The sequence below is a fragment of the Hyperoodon ampullatus genome (genome assembly GCF_949752795.1).
Source record: "Hyperoodon ampullatus genome assembly, chromosome: 3".
NCBI lineage: Eukaryota > Metazoa > Chordata > Mammalia > Artiodactyla > Ziphiidae > Hyperoodon > Hyperoodon ampullatus.
In genome coordinates, this window is record NC_136916.1 from 5,587,745 (window position 1) to 5,611,740 (window position 23,996).

Here is a 23,996-nt window from a genome sequence, read left to right on the forward strand (position 1 = left end):
AGAGGAATAAGGGTGGTGAGCACAGTGAAAGTGTTGTAAAACTAGCCAAACAGAGCAGACTTGTCAAAGTACCTGGCCAGTAAAATGGATTCCTTGATCGCTATGAAGCTTGAGATGAGTTCCCCAGGTAGGGATCATCTTTTCCAAAAGGACTTTTGCCACAGAAGAGACAGTAGGCTGTCTGCAAGGCAAGGCTTCAGTCCAGTGTGAAAACATATGGACCATGACTAAAACATATTTATATCCATTAGAGGAAGAAATTGTATGAAATCCGCTTACCAGAGCTTGAATTGTCCATTAGGCAATATCCAACGTCTGGGAGCCGTACGAACAGGCTTCCCTGGTTCTGCTTTGGACAAGTGGGACAAGTGAGGGTTGGCACTTTTTTCAGCCTTGTTAATGTTTCTCCTCTAATATTGATTCATGAAGGCTATCATCTTGTCAGTAGAACAATGGTTTAATGCACGTACAACGGTGAGGAGTGGGAGTTTTAGAGTGTTGGGTGGGAATAGGTTGTTCTTTGATGCAAACCAGAGCTTTCTCTTTTTATCAAACCAACAATTGTTGAATTTCCAATCTTGTTTTCCTTTTTCTGAGGCTGATTGCTGGGCTTCTCTAGCCAGTTTTTCTACATTTCCCTTTGGAACACAACAGAAGTTTGGCTGCTATTGGTCCCTTTAAGGGCAACATTCCTTACAGAAATATCAGCAAGGTGATTTCCCTTAGCTTCCAGAGAGTCAAGTTCAGAATACCCCAGAACCTTAATAATAGCTAAAGTGGCAGGTGAAAATATTGCATCCAATAATTCCTAAACACAGGGGCCATCTTAAAATTTTTTTCCCACTGGACGTAAGGAAGCCACATTGCTTCCACAATATTCCAAAATTATGAGCTACTCCAAAAACACATCTACTATCAGTATAAATATTGGCAGTTTTGTCCTTGGCTAAAGTATAAGCCCATGTAAAAGCATGTGATTCAGTCTGGGCTGAAGTAACCACAGGTAAAGATGCTGCGTCAACAACATCAAAAGGAGTCTTAATAGCATACGTAGAACTGTATTTGCCATTATCACCTTTTAAATGAGAACCATCAGTGAACCATGAGAAGTCAGCATTACCCAGTGGAATTCCCTTTAGATCATCCTGAGGAGTCAGGAGGTGGTGCACCAGTGTTAAGCGTCAGGAGGGACTTTGCTGGTGATGGAGGGAAGAGGAGTAGCCGGGTTAAGGTTATTACAATGTAAGAGAGTTATGTGAGGAGCAGTTAACCAAAGGACTTCATAGGAGGCGAGGTGGCTGGCTGGGAAATGTTGAGTGTGATGAGAAGTCAGAACTTCTACTGTATGAGGTGCAAAAATGGTTAAAAGGGATCTCACAATAATTTTCTCGGTGATTTTAACCAAAAGGGGAGTGGTTGTAATGGCTTTAAGGCAAGGGGGATATCCCCATGCTACAGGGTCCAGTTGCTGGCCATAATGCCCTGTGGGTCAATGGTGGTCCCTGTGTTTTGGGATTAGTACCCCAAAGGCATTCCCATTCTTTTCATATACAAAAAGGAAAAAGAGAATCTGATCATTGGGATGCCCAAGGGCAGGTGGATTCACCAAACTCTCCTTTAGGGCCTCGAAGACTATATCATCTGTTTCTTCTCTTAAAATTGCATTGAGGTTTTTATTGTTGAGTACAACATACAGAGGTTTAGCCATAGGAGAGAAATTTGGAATCCAATTTCAGCAATAATCAACTAGCTGGAGAAAACTTTGCCGTTGTGCTTAGTTTGGGGTTTTGGGAAACTTAGGTCACTATGAAGTCTATCTGGATCTAGATATAGCCTTTGTTCTGATAGAAGATACCCTAAATATCAAACCTGGGTTTGGGCAAACTGCAATTTTCCTTTGGCTACCTTAGGTCCCTTTAAGGCTAAAAGCTTTAGCAAGTGGATGGAGTTTTCCTGTGAGGAGGCTTGAGAAGGAGTGCAAAGAAGCAGATCATCCACCTATTGCAACGAAGTAGTTGAATCTCTAGAGAATTTTGTATCATCCAGATCAGCCTTCAGGATTCCTGAGAAATAAGGACTCTGAGTAGAACCCTGAGGCATTACTGTCCAGGTTGATTGTTTTTCTTCCCAAGTAAAGGCAAAAAGATATTGGCTAGCTTCATAAACTGGAATACTAGAGAATGTACTACATGAATCAATTATAGTAAAGAATTTGCTTCCAGTTGGAAAGATGTCAGTATCATATAAGGGTTAGGAACAACAGAATGTCAAGAGATAACAATGTTGTTGATTGTTTTGAGATCCTAGATAAACCTTCACCTTTGACCTGTAGGTTTTCTCACCAGTAAAATGGTAGTGTTTCAGAGTACAGTACAAGGGATTATGAGGCCTTGAGCCTTATAATTTTCTATTAGGGGTTTTATGCCTTGAAGATATATTTTTTTAAGTTTTTGATTAATTCTGGGAAGAGGTTTTGAGGGGTCTACTTAAATCTTGATGGGAGGTTGTGAATTTTGTTGATGTGAATCTCCAGCATAAGCTGGAGATTTTGCCCATAAGGAAGGTGGTAGCTGATTCAGTGGAGACAAATGATAAGTATTTCCAGAATCAGCTCTAGTACTATCAGAGGCAGAGGCTGCTTTATAGTAATGGGGTTGAGCACCGAGAGTGTGGCTCTGGGGTCATTTAGGACTGGAAGAGCTTCATCCCCAATCTAGAGAAATGTTCCTCCATGCCAACTAAGAGGGAGAATTGGGAAAAATCCCTGTAGTTCCTTGGAGCCCCATCAATGAGAATTGGGAGGATGTTGAAAGGCTGGTTAGAGGGCTGAAGACACCTGAAGCACTTAAATTTGTAACAATCTCTTTTCCAATGTCCTGGCTCTTTGCAATAATAGAAATTAGTAGGGTTTTGGTTTCATTTAGGAGCCTTTATTTGCTGGGTTTGAAGATTAAGAATTTTGGCAGTCTTCCTCTGAGGTGCCTGATCTAGAGTTTGAGAGAGCTGGTTTGCCACATTAACTAAATCTGGAATAGACATAGTTTCCCATTCCATCCTGGTCCTTTTTCCTAGAAGGGAAAGGTCTCAGTTCAGCCCATTAATAAACATAGAGTTAAAAAGTACCTGGGTAGAATCAACATCTAAAGGAAGACCAGAATTTTCTTTAAAAATAACCTGAAGTTGATTGTAATAATCATGAACAGTTTCATCAGATTTTTGTGTGTACGCCTGGATTTTGTTCCAGTCAACAGGTTTCGGAGAAACCCTAGGAACTGCTTGATGAAGCTGCCTAGGGATTGGCCAAGCCTGATCATATAATAAGATAGCAGGCTGGGCACTTCCCTGGTGGCGCAGTGGATAAGAATCTGCCTGCCCATGCAGGGGACACGGGTTCGATCCCTGGTCCAGGAAGATCCCACATGCCGCAGAGCAACTAAACTGGTGCGCCACAGCTACTGGGCCTGCACTCTAGAGCCCACATGCCACAACTACTGAGCCCATGTGCTGCAACTACTGAAGCCTGAGTGCCTAGAGCCCATGCTCTGCAACAAGAGAAGCCATCGCAATAAGGAGCCTGCGCATCGCAACCAAGAGTGACCCCCCGCTCGCCGCGACTAGAGAAAGCCTACACACAGCAACAAAGACCCAATACAGCCAAAAAAATAAATAAAATTAAAATTAAATCTTAAAAAAAAAAAAAAAAGCAGGCTGGTCTCCCAGCTGTAATTCTAGAGACCTTTTAGGATTTCCCCCAATTAGTGGTTTTCATCCAATGCTGAGCCTGGCCTTCACTGACCAGCATATGAACTAGCTGATATAAGTCAGAGAAACCAGTGTGACAAGTTTGAATGACTATATTAAATTTTCCAGCAATTTGTGAGCATCACCAGTTACTTTGGGAAAAACTTTGACTATGGATTGCTGTTCAACTTTAGTCCAGGGAGTACAAAAAATTAAGGGTTTAGCCTCTGGATTCTCAGAAGGCTTAATTTTATTTTTTTAATAGATCTTTATTGGAGTATAATTGCTTCACAATACTGTGTTAGTTTCTGTTGTACACAGAGTGAATTGGCCATATGCATACATGTGTCCCCATATCCCCTCTCTCTTGAGCCTCCCTCCCATCCTCCCTATCCCACCCCTCTAGGTCATTGCAAAGCACTGAGCTGATCTCCCTGTGCTATGCTACTGCTTTCAACTAGCTAACTATTTTACATTCGGTAGTGTATATATGTGGATGCTACTCTCACTTTGCCCCAGCTTCACCCTCCCACTCCATGTCCTCAAGTCCATTTTCTATGTCTACATCTTTATTCCTGCCCTGCAACTAGGTTCATTAGAACCATTTTTTATTTTTAAGATTCCATATATATGTGTTAGCATACGGTATTTGTTTTTCTCTTTCTAACTTCACTCTGTATGACAGACTCTAGGTCCATCCACCTCACTACAAATAACTCAGTTTCGTTTCTTTTTATGGCTGAGTAATATTCCATTGTATATATGTGCCACATCTTCTTTATCCATTCATCTGTTGATGGACACTTAGGTTGCTTCCATGTCCTGGCTATTGTAAATAGAGCTGCAATGAACATTGCGGCACATGACTCTTTTTGAATTATGGTTTTCTCAGGGTATGTGCCCAGTAGTGGGATTGCTGGGTCATATGGTAGTTCTATTTTTAGTTTTTTATGGAACCTCCATACTGTTCTCCATAGTGGCTGTAAACAGACATATTCTGACAAGTGCAGAGGAAATGGGAATGGGGAGAGTTTCAAATGGGGAAGCTCGTTAAGAGAATTAGTATGGGGAATTGGCAGTACAAAGGAGGCATAGATGGTGTAGTGAGGAAGGAGGAAGATGGCCCTGGAGATGAGGTCTGACCATAAGGAGCCAATGGAGAGACCAGATGGTGCTGGAAGAAGAGCCTGAGACATTGGGGGCCATTTTATCTCTCATTAATCATGTTTGCCTCAGTTAGCCTTAAAATCTTATTTTGTAGAGAGGCAATTCTAGGCTCCAGATAATGTTGGGAAGCCTCAAAATACCAAAGTAAGTATTCCACTCATTTCTGGAAATTTTTGAGCTATTGTAGTCTACTTTGGTTCTAAGAAAGTTAAGTTTGGAGATTTCAAAAGTTCCCCATAATGGCCATTGATATCCTAAATTGCCTTTGATCGGGTTGGTCCATTTAGTTAGAAATGTGCATGAGGAAGGACTTTAGTCTTAAACGTCAGATCTGCCAGAGTCCCTGTTGGTGTGGGTACTCTCAAAAACTGGGCTTCCATTTCTCAGAGGTTTTTCTCTAAAGTAAAAGAACAATTTTCAAACGTTTTACAACACAGACAGTTCAATTCAAACAGCTTGGAAGCCTGAATAACAGCCAATTCTAAGGAGATGTCTTGGTCCTAGAGGAGCCAGGCCAAAGGTTTTTTCAGCAGTGTCCAGAGAATAGCCCTTTGCAAAGGAATATGCTGAAGGCTGGACAAAAACTGGCACAGTTTCAGTGAAACAGCCCCTGCTCCTGAAGGAATGGGTCGAAGTCTAGCCAGTTTCAGTTGAAACAGCCTGATCTCAAATCAGATAGAAGTGCCAAGTGAATACTCATGTACAGAACAAAGCATTGACCAGAAAGATGAAGATTTGAAACAGATTCCGAATAAAGCCTGGAGAGCTTCAAATGCTAAGAGAGGGTGAGCTCGGATCCAGGAGAAGGACATACCTTTAAACTCCAGGGTTGGCAAGAAAAACAGTGAGTGACAGTGGGCTGGATTTGTGGGTACCATACCTGTTTGCTTATCAAACCAATGAAATGTTGATCTGAAGTAAATGGAATGCCAGATATTTCTCCATCAAAGATGGGTTTATTCAGGATCAGCAGAGAATTGCAATTCAGGGTCTGCACCTATGGTGAACCCCTGCAAGTCCCTGCACAGCAGGAGAAGGAGGATGCTTTTATACAGGGAAAAGGAAGCTGGGAGGGCTTCAGTAAACAGAGAGTCCATGGCTTCTTATTGGCTAAGTCCATGCCAAGAAAGAACAGGAGTCTTTCTTCTTCCTCTTGGGCTCTGCTACCTTCACAGGGTGTGAGAGCTCCTTCTTCTGGTTTCTCAGCTTTGTATAACTGAGCTATCTGTTTATTAATTTTTTACAGAATTTAGTGGTTGATTTGTAAAATCACTCTCATGTTCCTCGTTGAACTGTAAGCCTTTTTGAGTATGGACTATGGACATGCAATCAGCAGTAGGATCCTGCCACATTCTGAGTGGTCTTAGGTTAAATTAAACAACAATAATATATTTTCTGGAAGTTGTTAGTGAAAAGCACATGGTAAGTGAAATGGGACCTTTTAATCCCATCAGTAGAGAGATACTTGTGACATGCCACACTGGTAATGAGTGCTTAATAAATATTGGATGATAAGACATTGGTATTTATAAATTTATTTATTTATTTATTGGCTGCATTGGGTCTTCGTTGTGGTGCGTGGGCTTCTTATTGCAGTGGCTTCTCTTGTTGTGGAGCACAGGCTCTAGGCGTGCAGGCTTCAGTAGTTGTGGCTCACGGGTTTAGTTGCTCCACGGCATGTGGGATCTTCCCGGACCAGGTTCGAACCCATGTCCCCTGCATTGGCAGGTGGATTCTTAATCACTGCTCCACCAGGGAAGTCCCAAGACATTGGTATTTAAATTGCGATTTTAAATTAAAAGTTATTTGTTTTACTGTATCATAGATTATTGGGCTTTGGTTGGAGTTGATAATTCTGTCTTGAAAAGAATATAAGAAGTAACTTGCTTGGAGAGAAGATTGTTTTGGAGACACTGCTCTGTTTATTCAAAAAAGTCTTGCTCCTCTTCTACACATGCCATTCTGTGCATCAAGAATGGATTTTTAAACATGAAAGAGAAGTCCTATTTGTGGACCACATTCAAACATCTCAAGTTACTTTCTTTTAGCCTGTCAATCAGACAGTGCCTCTTCAGGGTCCAGCTGGCATTGTGTCAAAATAAAGACACCCTCTGAACACCTGAAAGGCAATACAAGTTTAAGTTGCCACGTGGGAAAGAGGTTTTGTTTGCTTTTGTCTTTACTAAAAGCACAAATTTTGTATGGGAAAAAAATATATATATGTGACCATATATATATAACTATATATATATATATTTCTTTCTCTATTCAACAAATATTTATTAAGCCCCTACTTTATACACATAAGCACTTGTTACACCCTTGCTAGATGCTTCGTATATAAAGCACATGTTACTCCCATAATTGACGTTTTATATCCAATGATGAATAAACCATGAACCTTGTTCTTATAATAAAGTCCAAAGTCCTTCACATGGCTTAATAGGCCTCATAATTGCTAGATCAAAGGGCTTTTCTGGTCTTTTTCCTCTTGGTCTTTACCACATTCATATTCTTGAACAATCTGATGTTCAGTGGTTCTCAGGAACTGGGCCAGGTACTGGGAATGTTTAAGACAGACAAGATCCCATGTCTTGTTAAGTTACTAATAAGTTAATGTCAAGAAGCTATTTGTTTAAAACCTAAAGAGGTTCATTTCATCTATAGGGGATAATCATATCCATATAGGGCCATAGGTGTGATTAAATATGTTAAATTTTAAATGTATACCACAAGGCTGATGCACACCTGATGTTCAATGAATGTTAAATTCTCTCACTCTGCCATTTCTAAAGTATCTTGTGTGGCAGTTCAGAGTTAAATCCAAATGAACAACACTGGGCTTTCCTCCTAGAGGGTGGAAGATAAACACAAAAAGCCAGTTTCCTTCATTTTGCTCTTCAATGGACAGTAAATCCTGATTATTGTATAAACAAATCTTAATGCTTCATCTTTTTCCTTTCTCATGCATAAGAAGTTAATTTTGATTATTTTGTGTTCCTTGCTTGAGTTTTATTCTTAAAGTATAATCTGTGGAATGCACGATGCTCCCCTCTATGTGGGTGATACTGAGAAGGGCTTTATGGCCAGGCCTCTGAGTTATTTCTGCTCTGGTCTAAACTATATCCAGATGGGTGCTTGGAAACTTCCCCTGGGGTGGGTGAGAAGCATATGAAAAACATATGGAATATGTCAAGTTCTAAAATATGGGGTTTGGATTGTGGACACGGTGGTGAAATCGAGTAGGGAGAAAAGCTGGAGAAATTATGGTTGCATCTATAACACAAAAGGGGGGGGAGAAATAAAACCCCAAAAGAAATTTTTTTATAAAACAGATATTTAAAGGAATTAACAGAAAATATATTTTATGCTGGCAGAGTCCTTTTAAAATGCGATTGATCTAGGTTCAAGAATCAAAATGAGATAATGAGAAACAGTGATTGTACTATTTTTGTTCCACATCTTATTTTTACCAGCAGATCTGAGCCAAAGTGTTTGGAGAGAGGATGGATTTGCTTATAAAATGAACCGGACTAAACCAAAGACTTCCAAGAACAATAAAACTTTTTAAAAAGTCTAATTTGATTCTTACAGGTATCATCCTACCATCCTTTCTAATGAAATGTCTTTTGTGACATTTAGCATTGGATTATACCAGTCTGGTACAAAAAACAGAAAAGCCTTGCCCTTAGTGATCTTCTAGACCATCGGACCGAACTTTATTGTGCATGTTGATCACTTGGGATCTTGTTAAAATTCAGATTCCGATTCAGTTGGTTGGTGGGGCCTGATGCTGCATTTCAGACAAGCTCTGGGGTGATGCTGATGCTGGTAAACCACGTGCAGCATTTTGAGTAGCAAAGATTTAGGGGTAAAATTTCATATAAATCTCTTGCCAAGGAGAATGATCACCGCTTCTTCTGAAAATCAGAAGAACACAATTTTAGCATATTGTACATTGTGGATGATGTTATGGTGAACATAATAAAGCTGAGCCTGAGTTTAAGAGCCAAACCTGGCAACTGTTCTAAGGGTGGATTCAGAACAATTATTTGCCAGAAATGATTGTAGATATGAACTTTGTCTCATGAAGCATTAAGTTGTCAAGGAGGACTTTGGAGGTAAGACAAATGTGTGGTTTGTTTAGCCTGAGGTGGATCTTCCCTGATTTCTTCTGTGCTCGGTTATCAGTCACAGCTTGTTGCTAAGACTAAGTCTGAAATATAGATCCAGATGATCTACACTGTAATAACCCACCTTGGTGGGCTTGTGAGAGCCACAGACTCACTGTCTGGCTAGAGACCTACCAGTGCTAGTATCTGGCTTGAGAAGCCAGTGGCAGAGCAGAGCTGACCGGTTTGCTCCAGGGCTCTGGTCGGCAGTGAAGGCTCAGAGGTGTGCCTGGTACATTGATCCCAAAGTGGCCAGTGAGGTCCCAGAACCTCCAGGCTGGTCAGCTGTACGTTAAGCATCCTAACCTGCTAGCTGAGATAGAGCCCCGGGACGGCGCTGTACTTACCATCGTGTGAAGTCTTGCTCACATAACGTTGAGCAGTGAGTGAAAGATACACAGCAAGGAAGTAAGTTTTCTATTCTCGAGACATTTTTTTTCCTTCCCAATAGTTTTTTTCTATAGTCCTACTAGGCCATTCTTTCTTCTTCTCTTTATTTTGTCCTTCCTCTTCTCAGCAAAAATTTCTTTCAGTTACTTCTGAAAAAAAGAATTGTTTGCACTCACTTCATTTACTTTAAAAAAATTAAATTGCTTTTTTATTTAAAAATTAATTTAAAATAAATAAAATATTACATGGCAGCATCACATTCCCTTACCTTCTCATCACAGAGATGACCCATATTCTGAATTTTATGTGTATCACCTCTATGCATGTTTATATCCTTTTATTACATATATATATCAATAATATATATATGTCTCCATACACACTACATAATATTGCTTTCTGTTTTATATTTTACATAAATGCAATCATACTTATTGATTTTACTGGAAATACATTGAATTTATAGATTAATTTTGGGAGAATCTTTATTGACTCTTCATACTGAATTTGGAGTATCCTTCCATTTATTCAGTCTTCTTTTATGTCCTTCACTAAAATTTCGTTTTTTTTCCATAAAAGTCTTATAGATATTGTGTTACATTTATCCCTAGGCATCTTATTTTTTGTTGCTATTAAAAATGGCACCCATTTAAAAATTATGGATGTACCCTGTCCACCTTACCTAAAATAACCCTCCTTAATCACTTGGTTTTTTCCTCCTAGAGCATATCACTACCTCATTATATTTCTATTTATTTGTTTATTATCTATCTCTCCTTCTAGAACGTAATCTCCCCGAAGGAAGGAACATTGTCTGTTTTCTTCATTGTCGTGTCCCAGTGTTTGGCAATATAGTAGAGAGACAAGTATTGTTGAATGAGTGTTGACTGAGTTACATCTTGTAAATTTTCATTTGCTGGTATAAGGAAACCCTATTAATTTTTGCATATTATCTTTTTTTGTTTGTTTTGTTTTTTCACACACACACACTATTTTATTTTTACAAGAGATAAATAGACTGACACTAAGCATTGTGGATTTGCATATTATCTTATCCTGCCACTGTTCCATTCTCTAGAATCACCAAAAATTTTGTCTCTTGTCTGCTACTCTATCTTCAGTGCCTAGAAAAGGACCTGACATGTTAAGGTGCTCAGTAGATATTTATGAATGAATGAGTGCCCTTGAATATTGATTTATAGCACTTCCTTTCCAATTCTTACAACCATTCCCCCTTTCCCTGTCGTATTGCCCTGGAGAACCCTTCGGTATATTGTGCAACAAAGTGATGAGCAAGCTTTCTTGTGTGTTTCTTATTTAAAAGAAATGTTTAAAAACTTTTACCTCTAAGTATATTTGCTCTAGGTGTTTGGTGGGCAGTTCTCATCCAGCTGAGAAAATTTCCCTCTATTCCTAATTTTCTAAGAGTTTTTATGATGAATGGGTGTTCAGTTTTAGCGAATGCTTTACTGCAGTTGTCACTGATTCTCCCTTCATATATTTTTGCATCTGTTTTTCTCTTTAAATCTTTGTGTGTACGTGTGTGTGTTGAATTGTTGTAACAGATCTTTTCATCTTAAACCATTGTGAGTCCAACCTTATTAAGATTTACAGATTGATGGATTGATTTAGCTAATCTTTTATGTAAGATTTTTCATCTGCCTTAAGTGAGATTGACGTAAACTTTTTCTTTCTTTGACCTTCCTTGACTGATTTTGCTCCCAAGATTATATTAACTTCATTAAACAAGTTGGACCCTGTCCCCTCTTTTCTATTTTTTTTTTTTCACAATCTACACAAGATTAGGATTAGGATATTGACTTATTGAAGCTTTGGTAGAGTTCCTCTATAAAATAATCTGGGCTCAGGTGTTTGTTTCCTTTTGTCTGCAGGCAATTTTTAATACTGATATTTTTTGATTTAATGGTATTTTTAGGTTTTTCCATTTTTTTCTCCAACTAGTTATAGTATTGTATTTTTATAAAAATTGTCTAAGTTCAAATTTAGTAGCATAGGTTTTTAGTAAATTTCATTATAATTTAAAAAATTTCTAGTATATCGGTTGTTTTGTCCTTTTCTTATTAGTAATATTGCTCACTTAAGCTTTCTTCTGTTATTGGTCAGTCTTATTGGAGGTTTATACTTTGTTAGTCTTATCAAAGGAATAGCTTTTGGTTTCTTAATCTTTTCTAGTATTTTCTACATTTCTGTTTCACTAATTTCAGATGTTGTCGTGTTATTTCTTCTACTTCCTTTATGCGGTTTGTATGTTTGTTTTACTAACTTCTGGGATTAGACATCTAGTCCATTTTTCTTAGTATTAGTTCTTTTTTACCATAAACATTTAAGGCTATAAATTTCCCTCTAAATAATGCTTTGACTACACTCCCTAAGTTTTATGGGCCCAGCACACTTCTACTGCTCAACTCTGCCTGTTTTAATACATAATGTGTTCACTCTCATTCAGTCTTAGATATATTCTAAATTTCCGTTATGATTTGTTTAACACATGGTTTATATAGAAAGTTGTTTTACATATCCAAATTGCAGGATCTTTTTGTTATCTCTTTATTACCCTGTTCTAATTTTATTCTATAGTGGTCAGAGAACATATTTTTAATAGTTTTAATATTTTCTGAGATTTGGTGTGTTGTCAACTATATATTGATACATTTTTATGCATGTTAATGGGCACTTGAAAAATATAAATATAGAGAATTTATAAATTCTAATTGTTGGGTGTTATAGGAAGCTTGTTATTGTCTTGTTGTTATTGTAATTCATCGTCTTATGGAAATCACCAAAAATCATCTAATTTTCTTCTTAGTATGTGTGAAAAATTATCCTATAGTGGACCCTCTAAAACTGCTCCTTTAAAAGTAACTAATTTACTTCGAGTAACCAAATCCTATAGCCCAACAGTCCCCAACCTTTTTGGCACCAGGGACCGGTTTCGTGGAAGACAATTTTTCCATGGACTTGGTGCGGGGATGGTGGGGGGGGATGGCTCGGGCGGTAATGTGAGTGATGGGGAGTGATGCAGAGCAGCAGATTAAGCTTCATTTGCTCGCCCGCTTGGGGGTTGGGGACCCCTGCTATAGCCTGTTCTTAATCCTGGATCTTTCTGTCATATGACACTCTTCATCACTCTGTCCTTAATTTTCTCTTGGCTTCTGTGACATGACACTGATCTTGTTTTTAGCCTACTTTCCACACTATTCCTGTGTTTATTGCTTCCTCTTCCTTTCACTGAACTCAAAATATGGGTGTTCCCTAAGCTTCTGCTCTTATCTCTTCTCTCTCTATGTATCACTCCCCACTTTTTCATTTCTAAACCCCCAATCTAGCCATGTTTTCAGCTATTTTCATATGCGTACAGGTGATTTCCAAATACAGCCTAAGAGTCTCTTCTGAAGCCAAAACTTGGCACCGTGAATTTGGTTGAATTGGCTTTATACTTGTGGATCGTTCTCTGGACCATCTCTTCTATTCCATTTATCTATTTGTCTACCCTCCCACCAACACCATATTACCTTGATTATATCCAAGTTTTTTAAGCATTGAGGCCAATTTTTTTTTTTTTTTTTTTTTTTTTGCGGTACGCGGGCCTCTCACTATTGTGGCCTCTCCCGTTGCGGAGCACAGGCTCCGGACGCGCAGGCTCAGCGGCCATGGTTCATGGGCCCAGCCGCTCCACGGCATGTGGGATCTTCCCAGCCCGGGGCACAAACCCGTGTCCCCTGCATCGGCAGGCAGACTCTCAACTACTGCGCCACCAGGGAAGTCCGAGGCCAATTTTTAAAGGCATTCATTTAGCATCTACATGTTCCAGACTCTTTATATATGTGACTAATGACAATTACATGAGGTAGATCTTATTTCCCACCCTCCATTCCCCCATGTCATCATAATTGCAGAATATAAAGAAGTTGAATATGCCGTGCTTGAACACTAGCCTGTTTTAGTGCAAATGCCATGTTTTTTTCTGCCTTTGCAGAAATTAAGTACAGATGCCTTTGATTGGCATTTAAGTTCTCCCAAAATTAACCCATCATACTGCTCCAGCTATGTCTTCTAATGTTTTCTTAAAGGTACTCAGTATTCTAACCAAACGAGACCTCTCACAGATTTCTAAATATGTCCCACTCTTTCTGCATATGTGCTTTGGTTAGCACGCATTCCCTGCCCACCATTTTTGCACCTTAAATCCAGCTTATGTTTACATTTCCATCTTAAAAAATAATCTCTCGGGCTTCCCTGGTGGCGCAGTGGTTGAGAATCCGCCTGCCGATGCAGGGGACACGGGTTCGTGCCCCAGTCTGGGAAGTTCCCACATGCCGCAGAGCGGTTGGACCTGTGAGCCATGGCCGCTGAGCCTGCATGTCCGGAGCCCGTGCTCTGCAACGGGAGAGGCCACAACAGTGAGAAGCCCGCGTACCAAAAAAAAAAAAAAAAAAAAAAAAAAAAAAATCTCTCCATCAAGCTATTACTGAACCTCACAATTGCATGTGATACCTCTGCCTCAAAATAGCTCTAATGGCATGATATTCTGTCTTCTAACATGGTTTTTTCTATCTTCTTGCCCAATTTTCCCCCAGAAAGAAAACTCCCTGAAGGCAGTGTATTAATTGTCTTTGTATCTCTTGAATCGCCATTTCAACACATTTGAGTGTAAGAAATGTTTTGAGTTAGCTAAAAGACACTGTGATTAAAGTTAAAGAAAAAATTTAAAAACCAAACAGGTCAACCCAGCAAGTGATTCAGGATAATCCCAAAATTTATTTTATCAGTTAAATCCCTAATTTTGTTTTTTCCAATCAGAACTTTCCAGTTGGAGGAGTCTCAAGACTGTAGCAGAGATTTTGTGGAGATCCGGGAAGGAAACGCCACTGGTCGCTTGGTGGGACGATACTGTGGAAATGTCCTCCCTCTCAATTATTCATCCATTGTTGGGCACATCCTGTGGATCAGATTTGTCTCCGATGGCTCAGGCAGTGGCATGGGCTTCCAGGCTGCATTTACCAACAGTGAGTTGGTTCTGTTTTAGTAATGGCTTCCAGAATGTGTCCTACAAACTAGAAGGATAGCAATGTTTTCAGTAATGCATTAAGAACAATTCCCCTATGTTTAATGTCTCTGTGGAATTACTTTATTATATAATGTACTAGAAAAATTAAATTATATATGAATGACTCATAAAGAGCCAGGGAGAGCATTCTCAGAGGTTCTAACATTCTTTTAAAGCTCTAGTGTCTACCTGATTTTAAGTTAAACAGTTTTCATGATATTGCAATACGGAGTTTTCTAATGTATCATCGTTTCAGTTTGGTATACTTATATCAAATGTGTTTCATTTGATCCCATAAACTCTATATCCCTCAAGTTAAAAATATTTACTCTGGTACAAATGAACCCATTTATGAAACAGAAATAGAGTCACAGATGTAGAAAGCAAACTTACGGTTACCAGGGGGAAAGGGGAAGGGGGGGTGGAATAAACTGAGAGATTGGGATTGACATATACGCACCTACTATACATAAAATAGATAACTAATCAGCACCTACACAGGGAGCTCTTCTCCATACTCTGTGGTGACCCAGATGGGAAAAGAACCTAAAACAGAGTGGATATATGTATATGTATAACTGATTCACTTTGCTGTACAGCAGCAACGAACACGAATTGTAAATCAACTATACTCCAATAAAAATTAATTTAAAAAAACACAAGAAACGTTTAGTATTACTTTAGGATATTCCTAAGTGCTCAGATATTGTAATAACAGGATATTCTTCTAATAGGATAAAATGTTAAATATTAATAGCTACTCTATATGTTGTTTGAAAATGTCAGTTTCTCTTACATAGTTAAAGAAAAAAAAACATGTTTCGTTCTTTTTGAACATGAAGTAAAATAGGTAAACCAGAATTATAGAATAGGGCTGGTAATACCCCTTCCCAAGTCACCAAGTTCCCTGGGGTCTGGGAACCCAATTTTACATGGGACGCTATTGCTTGTGTTCACACCATGTAGTCTTCTAAGGAGATGGAATTCCATTCACAATATCACTCTTCTCCAAAGAATTAATAGATAGCAGAGAAACCAAAAGGGAAGCAGTATTTCTTTCAGTGTTCAGGAAAGAAATTGCAGTCAATTAAAAGTCCATCCTTTTTAACACCCCTTGCCTTTTGTTTCTTTCATTTGATTAAAGAGCTGTTCTAAGTAGGTCTGATTTATGACTCTGTTTGCCTTCCTAGTATTTGGCAATGATAATATTGTGGGAACTCAGGGGAAAATTGCCTCTCCCTTATGGCCTGGAAATTACCCCCCCAACTCCAATTACCATTGGATAGTGAATGTGAATGAATCTCAGGTTATCCATGGTAGAATCTTGGAGATGGACATGGAGGCAACACTCAACTGCTATTATGACAAACTAAAGGTGAGTTTCCAAGAGCAACTGATGTTTATACATTTTGGTGAATTGCTATTGGCAACCGTAGATCCAAGTTAATGTCTATTCAAGCATTTACAAGTCATAGGGGATGGTCTACCCTACATCACGAATACCCCTTCCAGGTTACCTGAACAATGGTAATTCTGGTAGTATAATTATTATCTTTGATTCTGTAACTAACTTTTTTTCCACATTATTATAATTTTTCTGTTGGACTTTATCTAAGCATGTATATGTGTCTTTTTTTTTTTTTTTAACTTTTATTTATTTATTTATTTATTTTATTTATTTTTTTTTTGCGGTACGCGGGCCTCTCACTGTTGTGGCCTCTCCCGTTGCGGAGCACAGGCTCCGGACGTGCAGGCTCAGCGGCCATGGCTCACAGGCCCAGCCACTCCGCGGCATGTGGGATCTTCCCGGACCGGGGCACGAACCCATGTCCCCTGCATTGGCAGACGGACTTTCAACCACTGCGCCACCAGGGAAGCCCTATATGTGTCTTAATTAAGAATTTATTCTATCTTATATCCCATTACCCTGTTTATTCTCGTGTTAGAGTGTTAAAAATTGGAACAATCATTTTAAAGTAAGTAAATATAAGTATATAAAAATTGTGGTGATCATTGCCTTCCAGACATTGGCAACTGCATCAATTCCAGAAACACTATCAGATTATTATTATTATTATTATTTTTTTTTTTTTTTTGCGGTATGTGGGCCTCACACTGTTGTGGCCTCTCCCGTTGCGGAGCACAGGCTCTGGACGCGCAGGCTCAGTGGCCATGGCTCACGGGCCCAGCTGCTCCGCGGCATGTGGGATCTTCCCGGACCGGGGCACGAACCCGTGTCCCCTGCATCGGCAGGCGGGCTCTCAACCACTGCGCCACCAGGGAAGCCCTATCAGATTATTTTTTATCCAGTTTTATTGAGGTATATTTGACAAATAAATATTATATATATTTAAGATGTACAACTAAGTCTTTTGATATATGATATTTTATCATTTTACATTGTAAAATAATAATCACAATCAAGCTAATTAACATATCCATCACCTCAAATGTTTACCCTCTTCTTTGTTTCTGGTGTGGTGAGAATACTTAAGATTCACCCTCTTAGCAAACTTCAAGTATATACATGGTAATACTAGCTATAGTCACATTGTTCTACATCAGATCTTCACAATTATTAATCTTGCATAACTGAAACTTTGTACCCTTTGACCATCTCCCTATTCCCCGCTCCCCCCATCTCCTAGTAAACACCATTCTACTTTCTGCTTCTATGGGTTTCACTATTTTACTATCAGATTCTTGAGGGCCAAGATACTGTCTTATGTATTTTAGGTCCACAGTGCTTCACATAGAACCTAGTACTTGATAGATGCTCAGTAAGTTGGAAATAATTATTAGCTAATTTGACATCTGAGCTTATATAGTAGCTTCAGTAGAGAAATATGTAATAACACTTATGACGGACTTGTTCAAATTATTTACAAGATGGAGGGAAGGATATGAAATGTAATTGGAGAGATCCATCCACATGTGAAGAAAAAAATAAACATGCTCAAGGTTATGTATTTGGAAACTATCACAAAATATGTCTCTAACTATGTAGTCTAACATTTTCAACCAAATGAAAGAGATTTCTTGCGTGCTTTGAGTACGCTGAGCCCTCACAAGCTGTGATTCTTTTGTTGTTATTAATTCTGCTGCTTTAGTTCTTTGGAAATGTGAACTCCTTCAGGATACCTGGCCACTTTCTCTCATTAGACTCTTCCTTTTTCTTGTTACTTTTCCCCTTTCTCCCTAATTCCTCCCTTTTGAGGCCCCAAAGCACATTTAATAGGCACTGTTGTTGTGCCACTATCCTGGTTCCTACTTTTCCACCCATGAATTTTACTGTAAATCGAATAATGAGCTATATTACATGGAGCATCGTTACTAATATAATTCTGCAGGAAAGATATAGATAATTTTAAAACACATTTAATTACTTGCAATCATAGTTTATACTTCATGACACTTTCTATTTTAAACTGATATATAATGTTTACTGGTTTATCATTTTTTCCATGATGATAAAATTATAAGTTATCCTTTTGGTTTTGTATTTATGAAGAAAAATGGAAGTGATTGCCTGAGTTCAGTGCTCTATTTTCTGTCTTTTCCATGCAGATTTATGATGGGGCTGGCATTCATTCCCGCCTGATTGGAACCTACTGTGGTACCCAGACTGACTCTTTGAGCTCCACTGGAAGTTCTTTGACATTTCAGTTTTCTTCTGACTCTTCAATCTCAGGGAAAGGATTCCTTTTGGAGTGGTTTGCAATGAATGCCTCTGTTGGACCTTTACCTACCATTGCTACAGGTGTGTTTGGTAATAAATGAAATTCTTTTTAGGGGCTGATATGTGCAGACTAATATTTCAAAAGTTCCTACTAATAAGGGCCAAATACACAAATGAATAAGAAGAGTAATTACAGTCTCAAAACCCTTCCTCCATATGTTCAGGTGTCCTTTTAATTTCATAAATACTTAGAGATTAGATGTTTATTTCAAAAAAATTTCTGGTTTCCCATTATATTTTCCATAATAGTTAAGGGTTTGATGTCCATAAGATATTCTCCTTACAATTTCTAGAAATCGCTTTAGAGATCTCTGAAAGTTTGGTTTGCAGGTACCACACTCACACACACACACACACACACTAGGATCAACTAATGAAAGTAACTGTTTTTCCTCTATGTTACATTTTAAGTGTGTCTTCAGAAATGCTTCACTGTGTCCTTAGCTGGTTGTAAACCCTCATGTTTCAAGGTAAAGTTGGCCTAAATTTTAAGCTTTCATTTTACTACTTTTAAGACATTTTAAATTCCCTCAGTAAGCTGTGTTTTGGGAGACTGCACTTTTCTTTTGAAAATTTGTTTAAACACTTTTGAATGGCTCTTGTGAATCTGAGGGTTGACATAGAATAAATTCAGCATATATTTCTCATGGCATATTCTCACTCCTTGAAATATTTGATTGGGACATATTATCATTGGATCTCATTGAAGAATATTCAGACTTTGAACTTGTTCTAAGACTAAACAGACCCTAAAAGATTAGAGTCTGTTTGCTTCTAGCTTCTTGGGAATTTGTACCAGCAGAGATCACAGATGAAGGTGTAATTCATACTTATATTTATTTAATGCCTCTTAGCATTCTGTCCTAAGATGTTATTTTCACCTCTCTTGCAAGGTGCTTTCATAACATTGACTATGAAACTCTTCCTTAAAATATTAATCTATTTATCTAAGAGCAAAGAGCCATCAGCAAGATTGCCAAATGTAATTTAGAGCTATCCATTTAAGACTGGATAGCTCTTATAAGTAAACTTGAGTTAAGCTTCTTTTATGTCCACAAATCTAAAGTTACAGAATAAATCACTCATGCAAAACATTATATCAATAAGTATATTGTAGTACTCAAAAAAAGTTCTCTTCTCATACATATATTCCATGATTATGTGATTTAAGTGGATGAGTGAGTATAGTATAGTATCATAAATCTCATTTCTTTTAATGAAAAACAAGCAAAAGAAAAAATAAAAGGATAAGAAAATTTTATAGTTTACTAGTTACCTAGTTGGTGTAAATGATTATCTCATGATCATAGCACATTCTGACACTTTCATTAAAGTGAAAAAAAAGCTTACTGTTTTAAATTGTATTAATATATTGAACACTGTAACATTAGCATTCCTTATGCGAACATACATTAAATTTAATTCAACAAATATTGGTAGAGCGTTTGTTATAGACAGGCTGAGGTAAGTGTATACCAACTAAGAAAGGAAACCAAGATATAATCTCTACTCTCCAAGAGTTCAAAAGTAATTGGCAAAGATAAAGCATTCAGTTAAATAATGATATAGTAACTAAATGATTAAATGACAAAGCAAAAAACAGTCAAAGGAAAATAAGCCTAATGTGGACTAGGGTCATGTGAAGGAAATTAAACATGCCAAGTAGGAAAATATTAGCTTATCAGCCAGGACATATTTGGTTATGCTGCAGTAACAAATAATTCCAAACTCTGAATAGCTGAAAAACACAAGACTTCTTACTTGTTCATGTTACCCTCTTGGGTTAACTGGGTGTTGGATCTGACATTGGGACATTACCTGTGATCATGGCAAGAGGAAAGAGAGCCCTGGCATGCCTCAGTCTAAAAGTGTTCAGCTTAAAAGTGATACATGTCATTTTTCTTATGATTCATAAACCAGAACTGGTCAAATGGCCTCACCCAACCGCAGAAGTATTAGGAAATGCAATTTCACCATATGTTTGGAAGTGAGGAAAAATGGAATATTTGACAAACAGCACAAACAGCTTATAGTTAGTTAGTATGATAACTGCTTTTTATAAATTCAAGATAAGAAATATTTTATGTAAAGGAAAATCTTAACATTTGAAGATATTGGTTAATATTCGGATCTTATACTTTGAAATTGCTTTTACTTTATTTTATTTTTAAACTTCTACAGCCTATATAGTAATAGGATAAAGTAATTAGGACCTAGTCCTATAAATTTTACATTCATTTCTTGGTGGCCCTAGCAAGATTCAAACATGTATTGTATAAGAGTCATAAACTTCTGGAAAATCTATTCTTGCAGAAAAACAATGAGAACACTGGCAAAAAATTTTTAAATCAACTTTTGAGAACTCTGGAAATTAATTAGAAATTGCAATAACCTAAAGAGTGTTTATTCAAGAAAAATGGTTCAGTCTGAGTGACAGTAGACAACTTTCTGGCATCTTAATTTTCCCTATTCCCATCTCTCTCCCTGTCCTAGCTTTGCAGTAACCTCACAATAGCCTCACAACCACGTTAGCCATGAAAATCAGCAGCCTAACAGCCATTGGAAGGGGTGGAGTAGATCTGGAACTCCAGAAAGCATCCTATCCCTAAGGAATTGCTATCATTTAACCTGTCTGGCAGCTTCCTAGAAAAGCTCCATTCTCAGGACTTGTCTTCATCTGACCTGACTCAGTGTGCTCTGCGCAAAAGCCCTATCTCTGGGGTGTTTTTTAAAAATCGTCAGTGGCAAGTTATTTAACATCGTAACTGCATGTGGCAGTGATTCCAGTTACAGCTAATAAGAGGCTGACCAAAAATGTAAAAAGAAAAACTGGGGAGTGATATATCCATAGGGGGCTTTGAAAAGCTTTGACATATTTCTGGGAACATAGAATGCTCCACTCATGTGCAGGGCTATAAACATGCCCAACATGAGACTCGAGAAGGCCCCAGTCTCTCACCTCTGTAGGATCTTAAGGCTCTGTGAAAGTAGAAAGTGAATTCTAAGCCAGAGTTATAAACTGTCTTCTAGAGTCATATAGGCATATCCCAATACACACACCCACATGCACACACACAGGCACTCAGAAAAGTGAGAGAATTATTGGTTCAAGACATTTAAAGGAATCTCTATTTAATCAGTTGTTGATCACTAACCTGAACACAGACTTTCAATGGTTACGCACAACAATTAACACAGGCATTACAGAATTAGTGCACAAAAGCCACTGAACAAAGAGCAGTGACAGCAAACTTTGGGGGAGGGGTTGATTTCCAGAGTTGCCACATTACATTGTTTAAAATGTCTGGTTTTCAACAAAAAATTATGAGACACATGAAGAAATAGCAAAGTATGGCCTATGCAAAGGAATATAAGCAAATCCATAGAAACTGTCTTGGAGAAAGCCAAAATGTCAGACTTACTTAACAAAGACTTTAAATAAGCTATTGTAAATATGTTAAAGAACTAAAAGAATGTCTAAAGATTTAAAGAAGAGTATGGGAATGATGTCTCACCAAATAGAAGATATCAATAAAGTGATAGATATTTTTGAAAGAAAAAACAACCAACTAGAAATTTTGGAGTTGAAATTCACTGGGTGGGCTCAATGACAAATCTAAGCAGGCAGAAGAAAGAATCACTGAATTTGAATGTAGGTCAGTTAGGATTATCCTGTTGAGGAAAAGAAAGAAGAAAATTATACAGAGCTTCAGAAACTATCATTTATACCAACATATGTATGCATAATGAGAGTCCCAGGTAAAGAAAGAGGGAAAGGGAAAAAAAGAATACTTGAAGAAATAATGTCTGTACACATCCCAAATTTGATGAAAAATATTAATCTACACATCCAAGAATCCCCAGAATTCCAGGTAGGATAAACTCAATGAGATCTATACTTAGACATACTGCTGTCAAACTATCAAAGCTAAAGAAAAGGGGTTATCTTGAAAGCACGAAGAGAAAATCACTTATCTTGTAAAAACAATACTCAGCAAGGTTAGCGTCTCATTTCTCATCAGAAACCATGAAGGTCAGAGCAGTGGGATGACATAATCAATGTGCTGAAGTAAAAAGACTGTTGATCAAGAATTCTATAGCCAGAAAATGTATCCTCCAAACTAAGTAGAAATTAAAACATTCCCAGATAAATGAAAACTGAGAGAATTCATTGCAAGCAGACCTATGCTACAGGAAATGCTAAAGGGAGGCTTTCAGAATGAAATGAAATGACCCTAGCATGTCTTTACTGCTAGACAGTAGGTAGTGAAGACAGCTACATATGTAAATATAAAGGCAGTATAAATGTATTTTCATCTGTAGCTCTTTTCTTCTGCTATCTGATTTAAAGACAGCTGCATAAGGCAATAATAATAAACTATGCTGATGGTCTTATCATGTTTAAATATATAATTTTATGACAATAATAGCATAAAGGGGGGGGTGGGTGGGAATGGAGTTATATTATAGCCAAGTTTTGTATACTATTAAAATTAAGTTAATATTAATCCAAACTACATTGTCTTAACTTAAGATATTAATTGTAATCCTCTGAACAACCACACAGAAAAGACTCGAAAATATACAGTTAAATAAAGAACAAATGAATTAAAGTGATATACTAGAAAATATGTATTTAACACTAGGATGGCTATAACCAGTAAGACAGACAATAACAATTGTTGACAAAGATGTGGAGAATCTGGGACCCTTGTACATTGCTAGTGGAAATGGAAAATCCTATAACCACTTTGGAAAACAGTTTAGCAGTTCCTCAAAGATTGAAACACAGGGTTACCATACAATCCAGCAATTCCACTCCTAGTTATATACCTAAGAAAATTGAAAACATATGTCCACACAAAAATTTATACACGAATGTTCATAGAAACATTATTCATAAATAGTGAAAAAGAGGAAAGAGCCCAAATGTCAAACAGCTGATGAATGGAAAAACTAAACATGGTATATCCGTATAGTGGAATACTATTCTGCCTTAAAATGAAAGAAGTATTGATACATGCTAGAATACAGATGAACCTTAGAATATTATGGTAAGTGAATGAAGCCAGTCACAAGAGGCCACATATAGTATGGTTATATTTATATAAAATGTCTTAAATAGGCAAATCCATAGAGACAGAAAGTAGTGGCTAGTGGTTTCCATAGACTTGTGGAGTAGAGAACAGAGAATCAGTGGTAAAGAGTATCCAGCTTCTTTCAGGGTGGTGAAAAGATGTTCTAAAATTAGGTAGCAGTGATGGTTGCAGAACTTTGTGAATACACTAAAAACCACTGAACTATTTAAAAGAGTAAATTACTATTTAAAAGGGTAAATTTTATGGTGAGTGAATAATAACTCAACAAAACTGTTTTTTAAAAAGCAAAAAAAAAAAAGGCTGTTGTTATTATAAGCTCACAAACTTTTTTGAATGCTTCATTTCACCAAATAGAATTTTTTTTCAAAATTGCCTAATATAAATTACATGATGAATAGCTATGCTAAAAAAAGGTGAAGACTAAAGCACACTGGAAACATGAACAAAGTTCTACCTCGGTAACGATAATAATAGGGTCTTCCCTATGGACTTACTTCATGCTTGACAAATAATAGGCACTCATTAATAATTGGGTTAAGTGGTAAAACTATGGTGAAAAAAGTAGAATACAGTGTGTTTTTCTTCAAAACATTATGGAAATCACAACTGTCTGAATCAGT

General features: G+C 37.6%; 1 protein-coding gene across 1 annotated transcript in view; it reads left to right on the forward strand.

Annotated features, from left to right (window-relative positions):
* The window catches only part of CUBN (cubilin), a 276,969-nt gene that overhangs the window by 154,581 nt on the left and 98,392 nt on the right, over nucleotides 1–23,996 (forward strand). The window contains exons 37-39 of the mRNA XM_079700464.1: nucleotides 14,292–14,497; nucleotides 15,729–15,913; nucleotides 18,106–18,298. Coding sequence (XP_079556590.1) covers nucleotides 14,292–14,497; nucleotides 15,729–15,913; nucleotides 18,106–18,298 — 584 coding nt within the window. The remainder of the gene's footprint in view (nucleotides 1–14,291; nucleotides 14,498–15,728; nucleotides 15,914–18,105; nucleotides 18,299–23,996) is intronic.